This window comes from Pogona vitticeps, chromosome 2 (assembly GCF_051106095.1).
Source record: "Pogona vitticeps strain Pit_001003342236 chromosome 2, PviZW2.1, whole genome shotgun sequence".
NCBI classification, from domain to species: Eukaryota; Metazoa; Chordata; class Lepidosauria; order Squamata; family Agamidae; genus Pogona; species Pogona vitticeps.
Genome location: NC_135784.1, coordinates 11,425,881 through 11,438,806, shown reverse-complemented (window position 1 = coordinate 11,438,806; position 12,926 = coordinate 11,425,881). Strand labels below are relative to the sequence as shown.

General features: G+C 40.3%; 2 protein-coding genes across 6 annotated transcripts in view; both read left to right on the top strand.

The window, feature by feature from the left end:
- LOC110070647 (uncharacterized) overlaps positions 1–6,763 on the top strand; it is a 262,437-nt gene extending 255,674 nt beyond the window's left edge. For 4 of the 5 annotated variants that reach the window (XM_078387393.1, XM_078387392.1, XM_078387394.1 and 1 more), the window contains 2 exons: positions 2,400–2,517; positions 2,966–6,763. In XM_078387393.1, the coding sequence (XP_078243519.1) occupies positions 2,966–6,508 (3,543 nt within the window). In that variant the 5' untranslated portion in view covers positions 2,400–2,517 and the 3' untranslated portion in view covers positions 6,509–6,763. The remainder of the gene's footprint in view (positions 1–2,399; positions 2,518–2,965) is intronic. The other variant, XM_078387397.1, reaches the window with a different exon arrangement.
- LOC140703738 (uncharacterized) overlaps positions 1–12,926 on the top strand; it is a 120,967-nt gene that overhangs the window by 54,413 nt on the left and 53,628 nt on the right. The gene's annotated exons all lie outside the window — the stretch shown is intronic.

The following is a 12,926-nucleotide window of genomic DNA, read 5'->3' as shown; positions in this document are numbered from 1 at the left end:
TAAAGTATTATTATTATTATTATTATTATTATTATTATTATTATTATTATTATTATTATTATTATTATTATTATTATTATTATTATTATTATTATTATTATTATTATTATTATTATATCTTGTAGTCCTAGTTCTTCTGCCATCTGAAAGAAAACGTTTGGCATCTTCTCCTTCCCTTTTCCCCTTTTTTGCCATTTTTATAGTCTAATCTCTCATCTACAATTGCATTAAAGTCACCTAATATGCAAATATTTTGGTATTCTTTTTCCAATATTGTTTTGTATAACTTACGATAGAATTTTTCTTGTTTATTATTAGGGGCATATATTGCTATCATCAAGACCTTTTTTTGATTTATTGGTATTTCTACCATTAAGATTCTCCCTTCTTCATCAGAATAAATGTGTTTAGAGTTTAACTTTTCCTTCATGTACAGAGCTACTCCTCTTTTCTTTTGTTGTGCAGCTGAGTAATAGAGCTTCCCAATCTTCGGGTAGATCAGATATTTGTAATGCTGCTGTTTGATGTGTGTTTCTTGAAGAAAAATGATATCTGCTTTGGTTTTTTTGTAGTTTTGAAAAAACATGATTTCTTTTTCTTGGTGCATTCAAACTGTTAGTGTTCACTGAGAAGATCCCAATTTCATTCTCCATCTTGTTTACTTGTATTTAGGTTTTACTGCCCTAGTATTCCTTTTTTTCTCTTTGCGTTTTGTTCAAATCTTGTTCAGTATCCTTTTTCTGACTCTCTTCACTTAGCTCACTCTCCTCTTCTGGTGTTTTCTCTCTCTTCTTTCTACTTTCTCCTTCATTTATATCTTGTCCCTGTGCTTCTTCTTCAAAGAAGGATATATGTCTTTCAAGGAATTCTCTTGCTTTTTGGATAGAGTCAAGTCTGTGTCTTCTTGAGTTCCAATTGACCAGGATCCCTTCAGGTATCAGCCATCTGAAATTTACTCCTTTTCTAATCAGTTTAGTGGTCAAAATTGATATTGTTTCCTCCCCTCTCTTATTCTCCAGGGTATCTGTTTCAATACCACAATTTCCTTTTGCTGGCACTGTATTGGTTCTTCACTGGCCCTTCTTAGTATTTCATCTCTTGTCGATGTTTTCACAAACTTTACATGTACTTCATGTGATATTCTATTCTTTCTTGCCTAGCTTGAATTTAATCTATATATTTGGTCTATCTCATTTTCTACCTCTTCTTTTTCAATTCCCAGTGCCTCTGCCAAAATGGTTGCCATCAGTTCTGGTAAGTCATCCTGTTTATCTTCTGGTATGTTTTGAAATCTAAGAAAGTTTGAGGCTCTTTCCATCTCCATCACTGCAATTGAGTCTTGTAAATTTTTATTGGCCTGGACGAGTTTGTGGTTTTCTCTTTTCAGTTCATCCAATCTTTTCTCTGTTTGTTCTGCCTTATTTTCCAATTTTTCAATTCTTTGTTGGTTCTTTATAGTATTTTGCTGAATATCTTGGAGTTGCATATTCATCATCCTGATCTGTTCACTGATTTTATCCATTTTCTCTTCCAGTTTCTGTTAATTGAGCTTAGCTTCTTCATGGTTTCTTCTTGATTCTTCTTGATTTTTCTTTGTCTCCTCTTTGTGAGATAGAACTGTATCTTGAATAGTTTGGAGTGTTGCTTGTAAATCTTTCTGAAATTTTTCTTGAAATAGCATTGTATCAATAGACCTTTGCTTTACTGGACTGGGAGCCCCAAATGATGGTGCAGAGGGTGTTTTTTTTTTATAGTTTTAGATAGATTTGGTAGACTCATTATGAATATTTTCCCCAAATATCAGACCAAACCACCAAATTTCTATTGATCTACTACACTATCTTTTCCACCCTTTAGGTATTCAAATATTGTCAATATATCATTATATCAGCAATACCTTATATTCAATGGTCATCAATAATACCTGATCATCACAACTCTATATTCTAAGCAAACTATTAGCTTTACAATTTTACAATTTGATATAACAACATTTCAAGGATTATTCCTACTGTCCAGTTTTCGACGTATATATCCACATCTGACCAGATGATCTAGAGTTTTTAATTGTAAATTCGCACGGTCAAAGAGCCGTCAAGTTTATTATTTGTAATCCAAGAGTTAATTGTCTGTAATCATCTGTAATTAATCCAAGTTGCAGCTCCAAAAGGGAAACAGAAAAAAAAGCTGGCTTTAAAAGTTTTAGCTAAGCCAAGGTCATTATAAGAGATATCTGTTGCTCTTCTCTGGGCTCACCGCCAGCTCCACTGTTTAGACACAGTTAGACACAACAAAGTTTCAGCACTCTTTAATGCCTGGAAAGATTATTCCTGATCTCCATTTGCAATATTGGGTTCCAAAAAAACACCCGTTATTTCCCCTGTATTGCTTTCAAACAGGTTCTGCCGAATAGAGATTAATGTTCCATAGGATAGACTTGACCATAGGATAGATGTCCTTTCCAGCCTCCCCTTCAGAGCAGCAGACCGCTCCTCTCCTCTGTCGCCACTTTCACAGGTAGGGGACGGCTTAGAATCCTTCTTTCTTTTAAGGAGTTATTTTAGTCAGGAATGTTAGAGTTAGTAAAGGGAGAGGAAAAATAGTCTCACCCAGGTTGATAACACGATGTAAAATATCCAGAACTTAGTGCTGTTTTCTTCGGCAGCCGATGACTTGGACAAACCGCTAGCGAGAGCGGCTTGTTTTCCTCCTGCTGGTTTGGGGAGTTTCCTGGATCAAATGAAGACAATTGCCATTATCTTCGTGATCTAAAGGCATCTCCCCGTCGCTCATCAACTCTCTGGGGTGACTTAAGCCCCTGGGGGCTCCCTAGCAGGCTGGAAAGCAGTCTCGGGGAGCAGAGCTCTGTCTCCCCTGACTGTATCGTCACGACGTCAAGCCGGAAGTCTCCTTATCCCTGCAGATTTCTGAAATGGTTGCTTCACTTCTTTTTCTAATCTACTAGATGATGACCAGGAGAAGAGGAATTTTCCAGCAACACCTGGGGGATCCTGGGCAGGAACTCATATTGAAGCAAGAAAACAGAGAATTGAAAATGCAAGTGGGTGCGAATGGAAGTAAAATGAAAGAATTAACGCAGGGGAGAAACCACAGAAAAGCATGTCAACTCAGTAGTCATCAAATAATTTGTGCAAGGGAGGAACTGTATCCATGTATGGAATGTGGAAAGGGCTTCAGTAAGAGTGATCATCTTAGATCACATCAAAGGACTCACACTGGGGAGAAACCACATAAATGCATGGAATGTGGAAAGAGCTTTAGTCAGAGAGGTAACCTTAGGACACATGAAAGAACTCACACTGGGGAGAAACCGTATAAATGCATGGAATGTGGAAAGAGCTTTAGTCAGAGTGGTAACCTGAGGTATCATGAAAGAACTCACACTGGGGAGAAACCACATAAATGCATGGAATGTGGAAAGAGCTTCAGTTGCAGTGGTGTCCTTAGGTCACATCACAGAACTCACACTGGGGAGAAACCACATAAATGCATGGAATGTGGAAAAAGCTTTAGTAAGATTAGTAACCTAAAGTCACATGAAAGAACTCACACTGGGGAGAAACCACATAAATGCATTGAATGTGGAAAGAGCTTCAGTCAGAGTGGTAACCTGAGGTCACATCAAAGAACTCACACTGGGGAGAAACCACATAAATGCATGGAATGTGGAAAGAGCTTTAGTCATATTAGTACCCTTAAGTCACATGAAAGAACTCACACTGGGGAGAAACCACATGAATGCATGGAATGGGGAAAGAGCTTTAATCAGATTGGTCACCTCAGGTCACATCAAAGAACTCACACTGGGGAGAAACCACATAAATGCATGGTATGTGGAATGAGCTTTAGTCAGAGTGGTAACCTTAGGACACATCAACGAACTCACACTGGGGAGAAACCACATAAATGCATGGTATGTGGAATGAGCTTTAGTCAGAGTGGTAACCTTAGGACACATCAACGAACTCACACTGGGGAGAAACCACATAAATGCATGGTATGTGGGAAGAGCTTTATTCAGAGTGGTATCCTTAGGACACATCAACTAACTCACACTGGGGAGAAACCACATAAATGCATGGTATGTGGAATGAGCTTTAGTCAGAGTGGTAACCTTAGGACACATCAACGAACTCACACTGGGGAGAAACCACATAAATGCATGGTATATGGAAAGAGCTTTAGTCAGAGTGGTATCCTTAGGACACATCAACTAACTCATACTGGGAAGAAACCACATAAATGCATGGAATGTGGAAAGAGCTTTAGTCGGATTAGTAGCCTTAAGTCACATCAAAGGACTCACACTGGAGAGAAACCATATAAATGCATGGTATGTGGAAAGACCTTCAGTCAGAGTGGTGACCTTAGGAGACATCAACGAACTCACACTGGGGAGAAACCACATAAATGCATGGAATGTGGAAAAATCTTTATTTACAGTGGTGTCCTTAGGAGACATCAACGAACTCACACTGGGGATAAACCACATAAATGCATGGAATGTGGAAAAAGCTTTATTTACAGTGGTGTCCTTAGGACACATCAAAGAACTCACACTGGGGAGAAACCACATAAATGCATGGAATGTGGAAAGAGCTTTAGTCGGAGTAGTAACCTTAGGTTACATCAAAGAACTCACACTGGGGAGAAACCACATAAATGCATGGTATGTGGAAAGAGCTTTAGTCATATTACTAACCTTCAGTTACATGAAAGAACTCACACTGGGGAGAAACCACATAAATGCATGGAATGTGGAAAGAGCTTTAGTCAGAGTGGTCACCTTAGGACACATCAACGAACTCACACTGGGGAGAAACCGTATAAATGCATGGAATGTGGAAAGAGCTTTAGTCTTATTAGTATCCTTAAGTCACATGAAAGAACTCACACTGGGGAGAAACCACATAAATGCATGGAATGTGGAAAAAGCTTTAGTCGGATTAGTAGCCTTAAGTCACATCAAAGGACTCACACTGGGGAGAAACCACATAAATGCATGGAATGTGGAAAGAGCTTCAGTCAGAGTGGAAACCTGAGGTCACATCAAAGAACTCACACTGGGGAGAAACCACATAAATGCATGGAATGTGGAAAGAGCTTTAGTCATATTAGTATCCTTAAGTCACATGAAAGAACTCACACTGGGGAGAAACCACATAAATGCATGGAATGTGGAAAGAGCTTCAGTTGCAGTGGTGTCCTTAGGTCACATCAAAGAACTCACACTGGGGAGAAACCACATAAATGCATGGAATGTGGAAAAAGCTTTAGTAAGATTAGTAACCTAAAGTCACATGAAAGAACTCACACTGGGGAGAAACCACATAAATGCATGGAATGTGGAAAGAGCTTCAGTCAGAGTGGTAACCTGAGGTCACATCAAAGAACTCACACTGGGGAGAAACCACATAAATGCATGGAGTGTGGAAAGAGCTTTAGTCATATTAGTACCCTTAAGTCACATGAAAGAACTCACACTGGGGAGAAACCACATAAATGCATGGAATGGGGAAAGAGCTTTAGTCAGATTGGTCACCTCAGGTTACATCAAAGGACTCACACTGGGGAGAAACCACATAAATGCATGGAATGGGGAAAGAGCTTTAATCAGATTCGTCGCCTCATCTCACATCAAAGGACTCACACTGGGGAGAAACCACATAAATGCATGGTATGTGGAATGAGCTTTAGTCAGAGTGGTAACCTAAGGACACATCAACGAACTCACACTGGGGAGAAACCACATAAATGTATGGTATGTGGAATGAGCTTTAGTCAGAGTGGTAACCTTAGGACACATCAACGAACTCACACTGGGGAGAAACCACATAAATGCATGGAATGTGGAAAGAGCTTTAGTCAGAATAGTAGCCTTAAGTCACATGAAAGAACTCACACTGGGGAGAAACCACATAAATGCATGGAATGTGGAAAGAGCTTCAGTTGCAGTGGTAACCTTAGGACACATCAACGAACTCACACTGGGGAGAAACCACATAAATGCATGGTATGTGGAAAGAGCTTTAGTCAGAGTGGTATCCTTAGGACACATCAACTAACTCACACTGGGGAGAAACCACATAAATGCATGGAATGTGGAAAGACCTTTAGTCGGATTAGTAGCCTTAAGTCACATCAAAGGACTCACACTGGGGAGAAACCATATAAATACATGGTATGTGGAAAGACCTTCAGTCAGAGTGGTGACCTTAGGAGACATCAACGAACTCACACTGGGGAGAAACCACATAAATGCATGGAATGTGGAAAGAGCTTTAGTTATAGTGTTACTCTTAGGACACATCAAAGAACTCACACTGGGGAGAAACCACATAAATGCATGGTATGTGGAAAGAGCTTTAGTCAGATTACTAACCTTCAGTTACATCAAAGGACCCACACTGGTGAGAAACCACATGTGGCATACAGCTCTGCTCTCACCTGTCTATCACAGCTGGGCAGGGGAACCTTAGCCAATTAGAGGACGGAGGGTGGTGCAGAAGTGGGAGGAGCGGGGTCATATAAGGTGTGTGTGATGTGTGAGGGGAGATTAGATCAGATTGGAAGATAAGAGATTAGAGAGATTGAGAGAGAGTGAAAATGAGCTTGTCACTGAGGGAAAAGTCTGTGTGAGCCAGTGTCTTATAAACAGTGATTGACGAATTGATTTTATACCTGTGATTCACCCCTTTTATTTTTGTACAAATCAATAAACACTTTATTTGTTTTAAAGAAACACTTGTCCTTTTGAATTTTAAGGATATGTTGTTGGCAACAGTTTTGAAGAGAAGTAGTGAGCTCTTTTGGAAGCCTGGATTGGTAGAGGCTTGAGTGTGGCCCGCTACATATAATTGGTGTCCAGCATGTGGGATACGAATGAAATCCAGTAAAGCCGTGTACTGGAAAGGTTTCCAGAGGAGGGATCTTTAGTCAGGGACATCTGAGTGGATGCGTGGGTAACTTCCTAGGACTTGTCTCACGGGGAAAAAGTCTAGTAGGAGGGCGCTGAAGCTCAGATACTGAAAATGGGGATCCTGAAGGATTTACCTCAGATCAGGAGGGAGAGTCCTCCAGGAAAGACCCAATAGAGTTCAGAAAATGGAAATTTGAGCTGGAAATGAAGGCCAAAGCTAAGGAGAGAGAAATGGAGGAAAGACTGAGGCAGAGAGAAATGGATGCCCAATTAGAGAAAGAAAAAAAGTGGAGAAGGAGGAAAGACTAGAGAAAGAGAGAATGGCTTTTGAACTTAGGAGACTATAGCTGGCAGCTCAGGCCAACAATAACAATAACAACACTGGCAGAGATGATTCTGAGGGAAGATAGTTGTCAAAGGCAGATCTAAAAAAATTCTCTGTCTTTAGAAAAGGAGATGATCCAGAATCATTTTTGGTGTTGTTTGAAAGAGCATGTGAAGATTTTTCTGTGAGGGATTCTGAACGAATGATAGTGTTGAGATCCCAAATTAGTGGAGACCTGGCTGAGATCTATGTGGAGATGCCCATTGAATTAATTAGAAATGATGATGAGTTCAAAAAGTTAGTGTTTGCCAGGTATGGCATAAATTCAGAACAGTTGAGACAGAAATTCAGGTCTCTGAGCAAGAAACCTGATGAGTCTTACTCACAGTTAGTGGCAAACCTATCCAGATATCTAGACAAATGGCTGGTACAGGAAAAAGTTGAGACAGTAGAAGACCTTTAAAATATTTTTGGATTGGAGCAGTTCTATTCTCTCTTACCTGGAGATCTGAAGTTTTTAGTCAAGGACAAGAAACCCAGAAATTTGAGAGAGGCAGGGGAGATTGCTGATTTTATTTCTCAGATCAGAAAACCAAGTGGTTATGAGGGAAAGGTTGTGAGAAAAGCATGGGAAGACTCCAACAAATATCCCAGAGGACAGTTTAAAAACCAGCAGAAGGTTGGGGGTCATTTTGTGGGCAAGCCCTCAAACCAGATCCAAGCCAGAGGCCAAAATTTGGAGGGAAAAGGAGGTAAAGGTGCTGGGAATGATCAATGGAATGTTAGGACTTGTTTTAGGTGTAATGAAAAGGGCCATATTGCATCCCAGTGTGGTAAAAATAGAGAATTTGTAAGACAAAAAGTTAATTTAGGTAAGCCTAAGGCGGTATACTGTGTGCAACAGGGACAGGACAATCCACCAAGGGAGGAGTCAGTCGCTATGGCAACACAAGCTGAACTCTCTACACAAGCTGATAATATTGAACCTGATTTCCCTTTGGCAGAAATTAGACATTGTTTTTTAATTAAAACAAACCAAGAGTTATTTCAAACGGCTGGGGACCGTATTTATATCTTTGATAATAAATACATGGCTTTGAGGGACTCATGTTCACAAGTCACTCTGTGTCACCCTGATATAGTACCTCAGAAATACATCTTAAAAGGGGAAAACATGTTTGTGAAGGGAATTGGTGAAAAAGCAGTCATTTTGCCTGTGGCTGAGTTATACCTTAGGTACCAGGGATGGGAAGGACCTTGGAGAATTGGGATTTCTTCACAGGTTCCAGCAGCAGTTTTAATCAGAAATGACCTCTCTGAACATGTGAAGAGGGTTTTAGTTTTGACACGTTCCCAACAAGATAAAGCAGAGGCAGCTGAGGAAGGGAGTGAAAGTCAGAGGAAGGGAATGCCTGACAGTATTAACTCAGCTGAGATATTTCCACTTAATACTTCCCAAAGCAATACGTTCAGTCAAGAACAGAAATCAGATTCCACACTGAAACAGTGCTTTGAGAATGTTTCTGAAGCAAAATTAACCCCTGAAAGACCTGAGAGGTTCCACCTTGAACAGGGCTTATGGAACCCCAAGAAAGAGAGGGACACATATGTGGATAACCTAATGAACATCCTAAGGGGAAGCTTAGAGCTGGCTGCTGCAGGTTTACAGAGGCAGCAAGTGAAACAAGGGCTCTGGTGTGACAGGAAGGCCAGAGAAGGGTTTCGGTCCCGGAGATGAGGTGCTGGTGCTGGGACCTCTCAAGGGGAGTAAATTGCAGCTGGATTGGGCAGGACCATTCAGTATAGTCTCTAAAATGAATGAAATCAATTGTATCATTGGGGAGGATGGAGAGCCAGGCAGGAGGGTGGTCCATGCAAATACGATCAGGCCCTACTATAAAGAGAGCCGGGTTCTGTTTGCCATGAAGGAAGATGACAGTGAGAGACATGACTTGCCCTGTTTGGAAGGAGGGGGGAAGGCAGGATGTAGCCCTGATGATGTCAGAGTTGGCCCTGTGCTTTCCCCTGAGAAACAAAATGAATTGAGGGCCTTGATAGGGAGATACTAGCAGGTTTCTTTCGGCAAGCCAGGGTTGTCCCAGGGAGTGGTGCACAAAATTGATACTGGAGATGCACCCCCACCAGCTGTTACTCCTTGTAGTGTTGCTGACCTAAAATGCAAGAAGAGTGCAGATCGTATCCAATGGACCAGCAGCTACGTAGGAGTCGTTCGCGAAGCTGATGGGGACGGTGATGACCCATCCAGTCATAAGAGCTCCAGATTGCCTGCGTGAGTTCACCAGCGTCACCGATGCATCCAACACCGGGTTAAGAGCTGTGCTGAGCCAGAAGGACAACGACGGAGAACATCATCTCGTGACGTACCTGCGTTAAAATCTACAGGTGGGCAAAGAACAGCTTTCTGGTGGTGAGGGAGAGTGTCTTGCAATTATTTCACTTCGCAAGCTTGGGCCTTATGTTTGGGGAAGACATTTTGTCTTGTGTACTGACCATTCCCCACTATGGTGGTCAAGGACTATCAAAGCCAACAACAGCAGGCTGAGGAGATGGGCTTTGATCCTACAGGACTTTGATTTTGAGGTCTGAGTGATTAAAGAGACTCGGAACTGTGCTGCAGATGCCCTCTCTAGAAGACCAGAAGACTGAAGAAGAAAAATGGACTCTTAAAATGGTTAAAGTATTTAAAAGTTTGTTGTACATGTACCCACTGATATATGTTATTTGTTATATACGCATATGAAATTGGATGTAAGTATAATTTTCATGTTGTAGTCTAATATTAAGCATATGCAGGAATGATCTTGGAAAATGTTAATGAATGTATGGGAATGACTTGCAGGTAAGAGGTTTACTTAATGTTTATGAACATGTTTATTAAATGTAATATTGTTAATTAGGTTAAATTGTATTATTGTATTGCTCCTCGTTGTTTATGAGAGGAAAGCACTTTAGCTTTCCCCCAACTTGTTAAAGGGGGAGGTATTGTGGCATACAGCTCTGCTCTCACCTGTCCATCACAGCTGGGCAGGGGAACCTCAGCCAATGAGAGGAGGGAGGGTGGTGCAGAAGTGGGAGGAGCTGGGTTATATAAGGTGTGTGTGATGTGTGAGGGGAGATTAGATCAGATTGGAAGATGAGAGATTAGAGAGATTGAGAGACAGTGAGAAAGAACTTGTCAGTGAGGGAAAAGTCTGTGTGAGCTAGTGTCTTATAAACAGTGATTGACAAATTGATTTAATACCGGTGATTCACCCTTTTTATTTTTGTACAAATCAATAAACACTTTATTTGTTTTAAAGAAACACTTGTCCTTTTGAATTTTAAGGATAGGTTGGTGGCAGCAGGTTTGAAGAGAAGTAATGAGCACTCTTGGAAGCCTGGAGTGGTAGAGGCTTGAGAGTGGCCCGCTACACCACATAAATGCATGGGATGTGGAAAGAGCTTTATTCACAGTGGTGCCCTTAGGAGACATCAAAGAACTCACAGTGGGGAGAAACCACATAAATGCATGGTATGTGGAAAGAGCTTTAGTCAGATTAGTACCCTTCATTTATGTGAAAGAACTCACACTGGGGAGAAACCACATAAATACATGGTATGTGGAAAGAGCTTTAGTCACAGTGGTCATCTTAGGAGACATTAAACAACTCGTACAGGGGAGAAACCATAGAAATGAATGGAATATGGAAAGAGCAATATTCAAAACTCCTGATATGTTAACCAAGGCATAAGGAGCTCTTTCAGTTTTATGCTGGTTTCCAGATGCTGACATAATGCAAAAGAGAAAAAATTGAGTGCATTTTGAAGTTCCACTTGTGATGTGTTTTACTTCTATCTTTATTTAACATGCAGATATCGCGAAATAGATGTGGAACCTTGTGCTAAAAATTATTATAGGCATATATTGTGTAATAGACGCTTTTACAAAATTAATGTTAAAAAGAGAAAAAGATGGATGTTCTAAGGCTAACTGATGAAAGAAAAGCAAGTAGTGAAGAGAGAGAAGCTGTCATTTGTTTTAGAAGGCTTTCCCCTCAAAAATAATAATAGTATTTGAGTTTTAAGGAGGGTACCAATGAATTTGTATTTCTCTTTTTTATGAAGAAAAATATATATTCCTTATTTATGAAGAATTAGGTGTTTCTATGCCATTGAGAGTAGAATGCTTTGTAATGGCAGGAACTGTTGGGAGGAGTGGAAATTTTGGTTTTTCAAGCTCTGACCTCTTTGGGCCCTGGACTGCACTGGGTCAGAGGTGACCAAGTCCTTTGATCCTCAACCTCTGAGCTTTTCAAGAGCTGGGAAACCCAAGCCTTGAGAAGGTTGGCAGAACAAAGGGATATAAATATTGGGAGAGATCTGACACAAAAGTGTTATTAGAAAGGAACAGAGAACCATAGATGTTTGGTTTCATGGAGTACAACATACGATGGAACTGATGCCTGGTGAAAGTCCTTGGAAGGGCGGAAAGATAACCGTGAGCAAGTGACAGCCAGCAAAAGATTTTACACCTGGCTACTATAAAATTTTCTATTTATTAACAACAGACTTAGAACTAAATAGTGATTTTTAAATTTGTATATATTTATTTTTAAAGTTTAAATATTTTTGACCCTCTTTCATAGCCCAAAAACCTCATTTTCTTTGCTTTTGGTTTTCCTTTTCTTCTTGTTTCCTTTGGTACATGTACCCATGCACTGCAACCAAAAACTCTCATATGCTGTATGGAAGGCTCCCTCCCATAGAGCATATAGTATGGGGTTTGCTCTATAGCAGAAGAATACAAGCGGTTAATAATATAACAAGCAGTAACTACAGCTTCTCCCCAGTAAGCGTGGCTCATACCAGCATCAGATAATAGAGAATCCTTCATTGTCTGTAGGACCCCATTCCTACGTTCTGCAACCCATTTTGAAATGCAGAATATGGGCTGTTCTTTCTATGAAAAATGCCTGTATTTCTTAGCCAATTTTGAAACCTTTCTGACATAAATTCAGACCCTCTATCCGTCTGAATTTGTGCCACTTGTTTGTCAAAATGTTTTTCCACATAAGCTAACCAATTTCTGAAATGATTGAATACTTCTGATTTGTTTTTCATTAGGTAACAGTAACCATATCGTGTATAATCATCCACAATAACTAAAATATATCGTGCTCCACCCATAGATGGCGCAAAAGGTCCAATTATGTCTTCTTGAACCAGCTGAAAAGCCCTCTCTGTTTAATTAGTACACTCCCTTGGTCTTGGACTAATTTTAAATTTTGCCAGTTTACAAACATTACAATCTAGGTAGTTTTTACATGATTTCACTTTCACACCCTTAGCAAGGCTTTCCATTTTTTGTATCTGTAGGAAGTTTTAGTGGGAAATTTTAGCCGATTTGTTGTGCCAACGCTTGTTCCAGATGTTGTCACAAGTGTCAGGGACATATTAATTCTATTTTTCTTTTTTGCAGGGTGATGTTTAACTCTCCAAAAGACAAGCACCTGCTTTCCTCTATTTCTTATTAACTGACCACTTGTTTTTCTTCCCAGCCTCTCCCCCATGCACGCACTCTTTTCACAGACGGTTCGCCTTCTCGAGGTGTTGTCACGTGGCAGCTTTTGAACTTTTTTCTAATGATGAGTTTAACCGTGT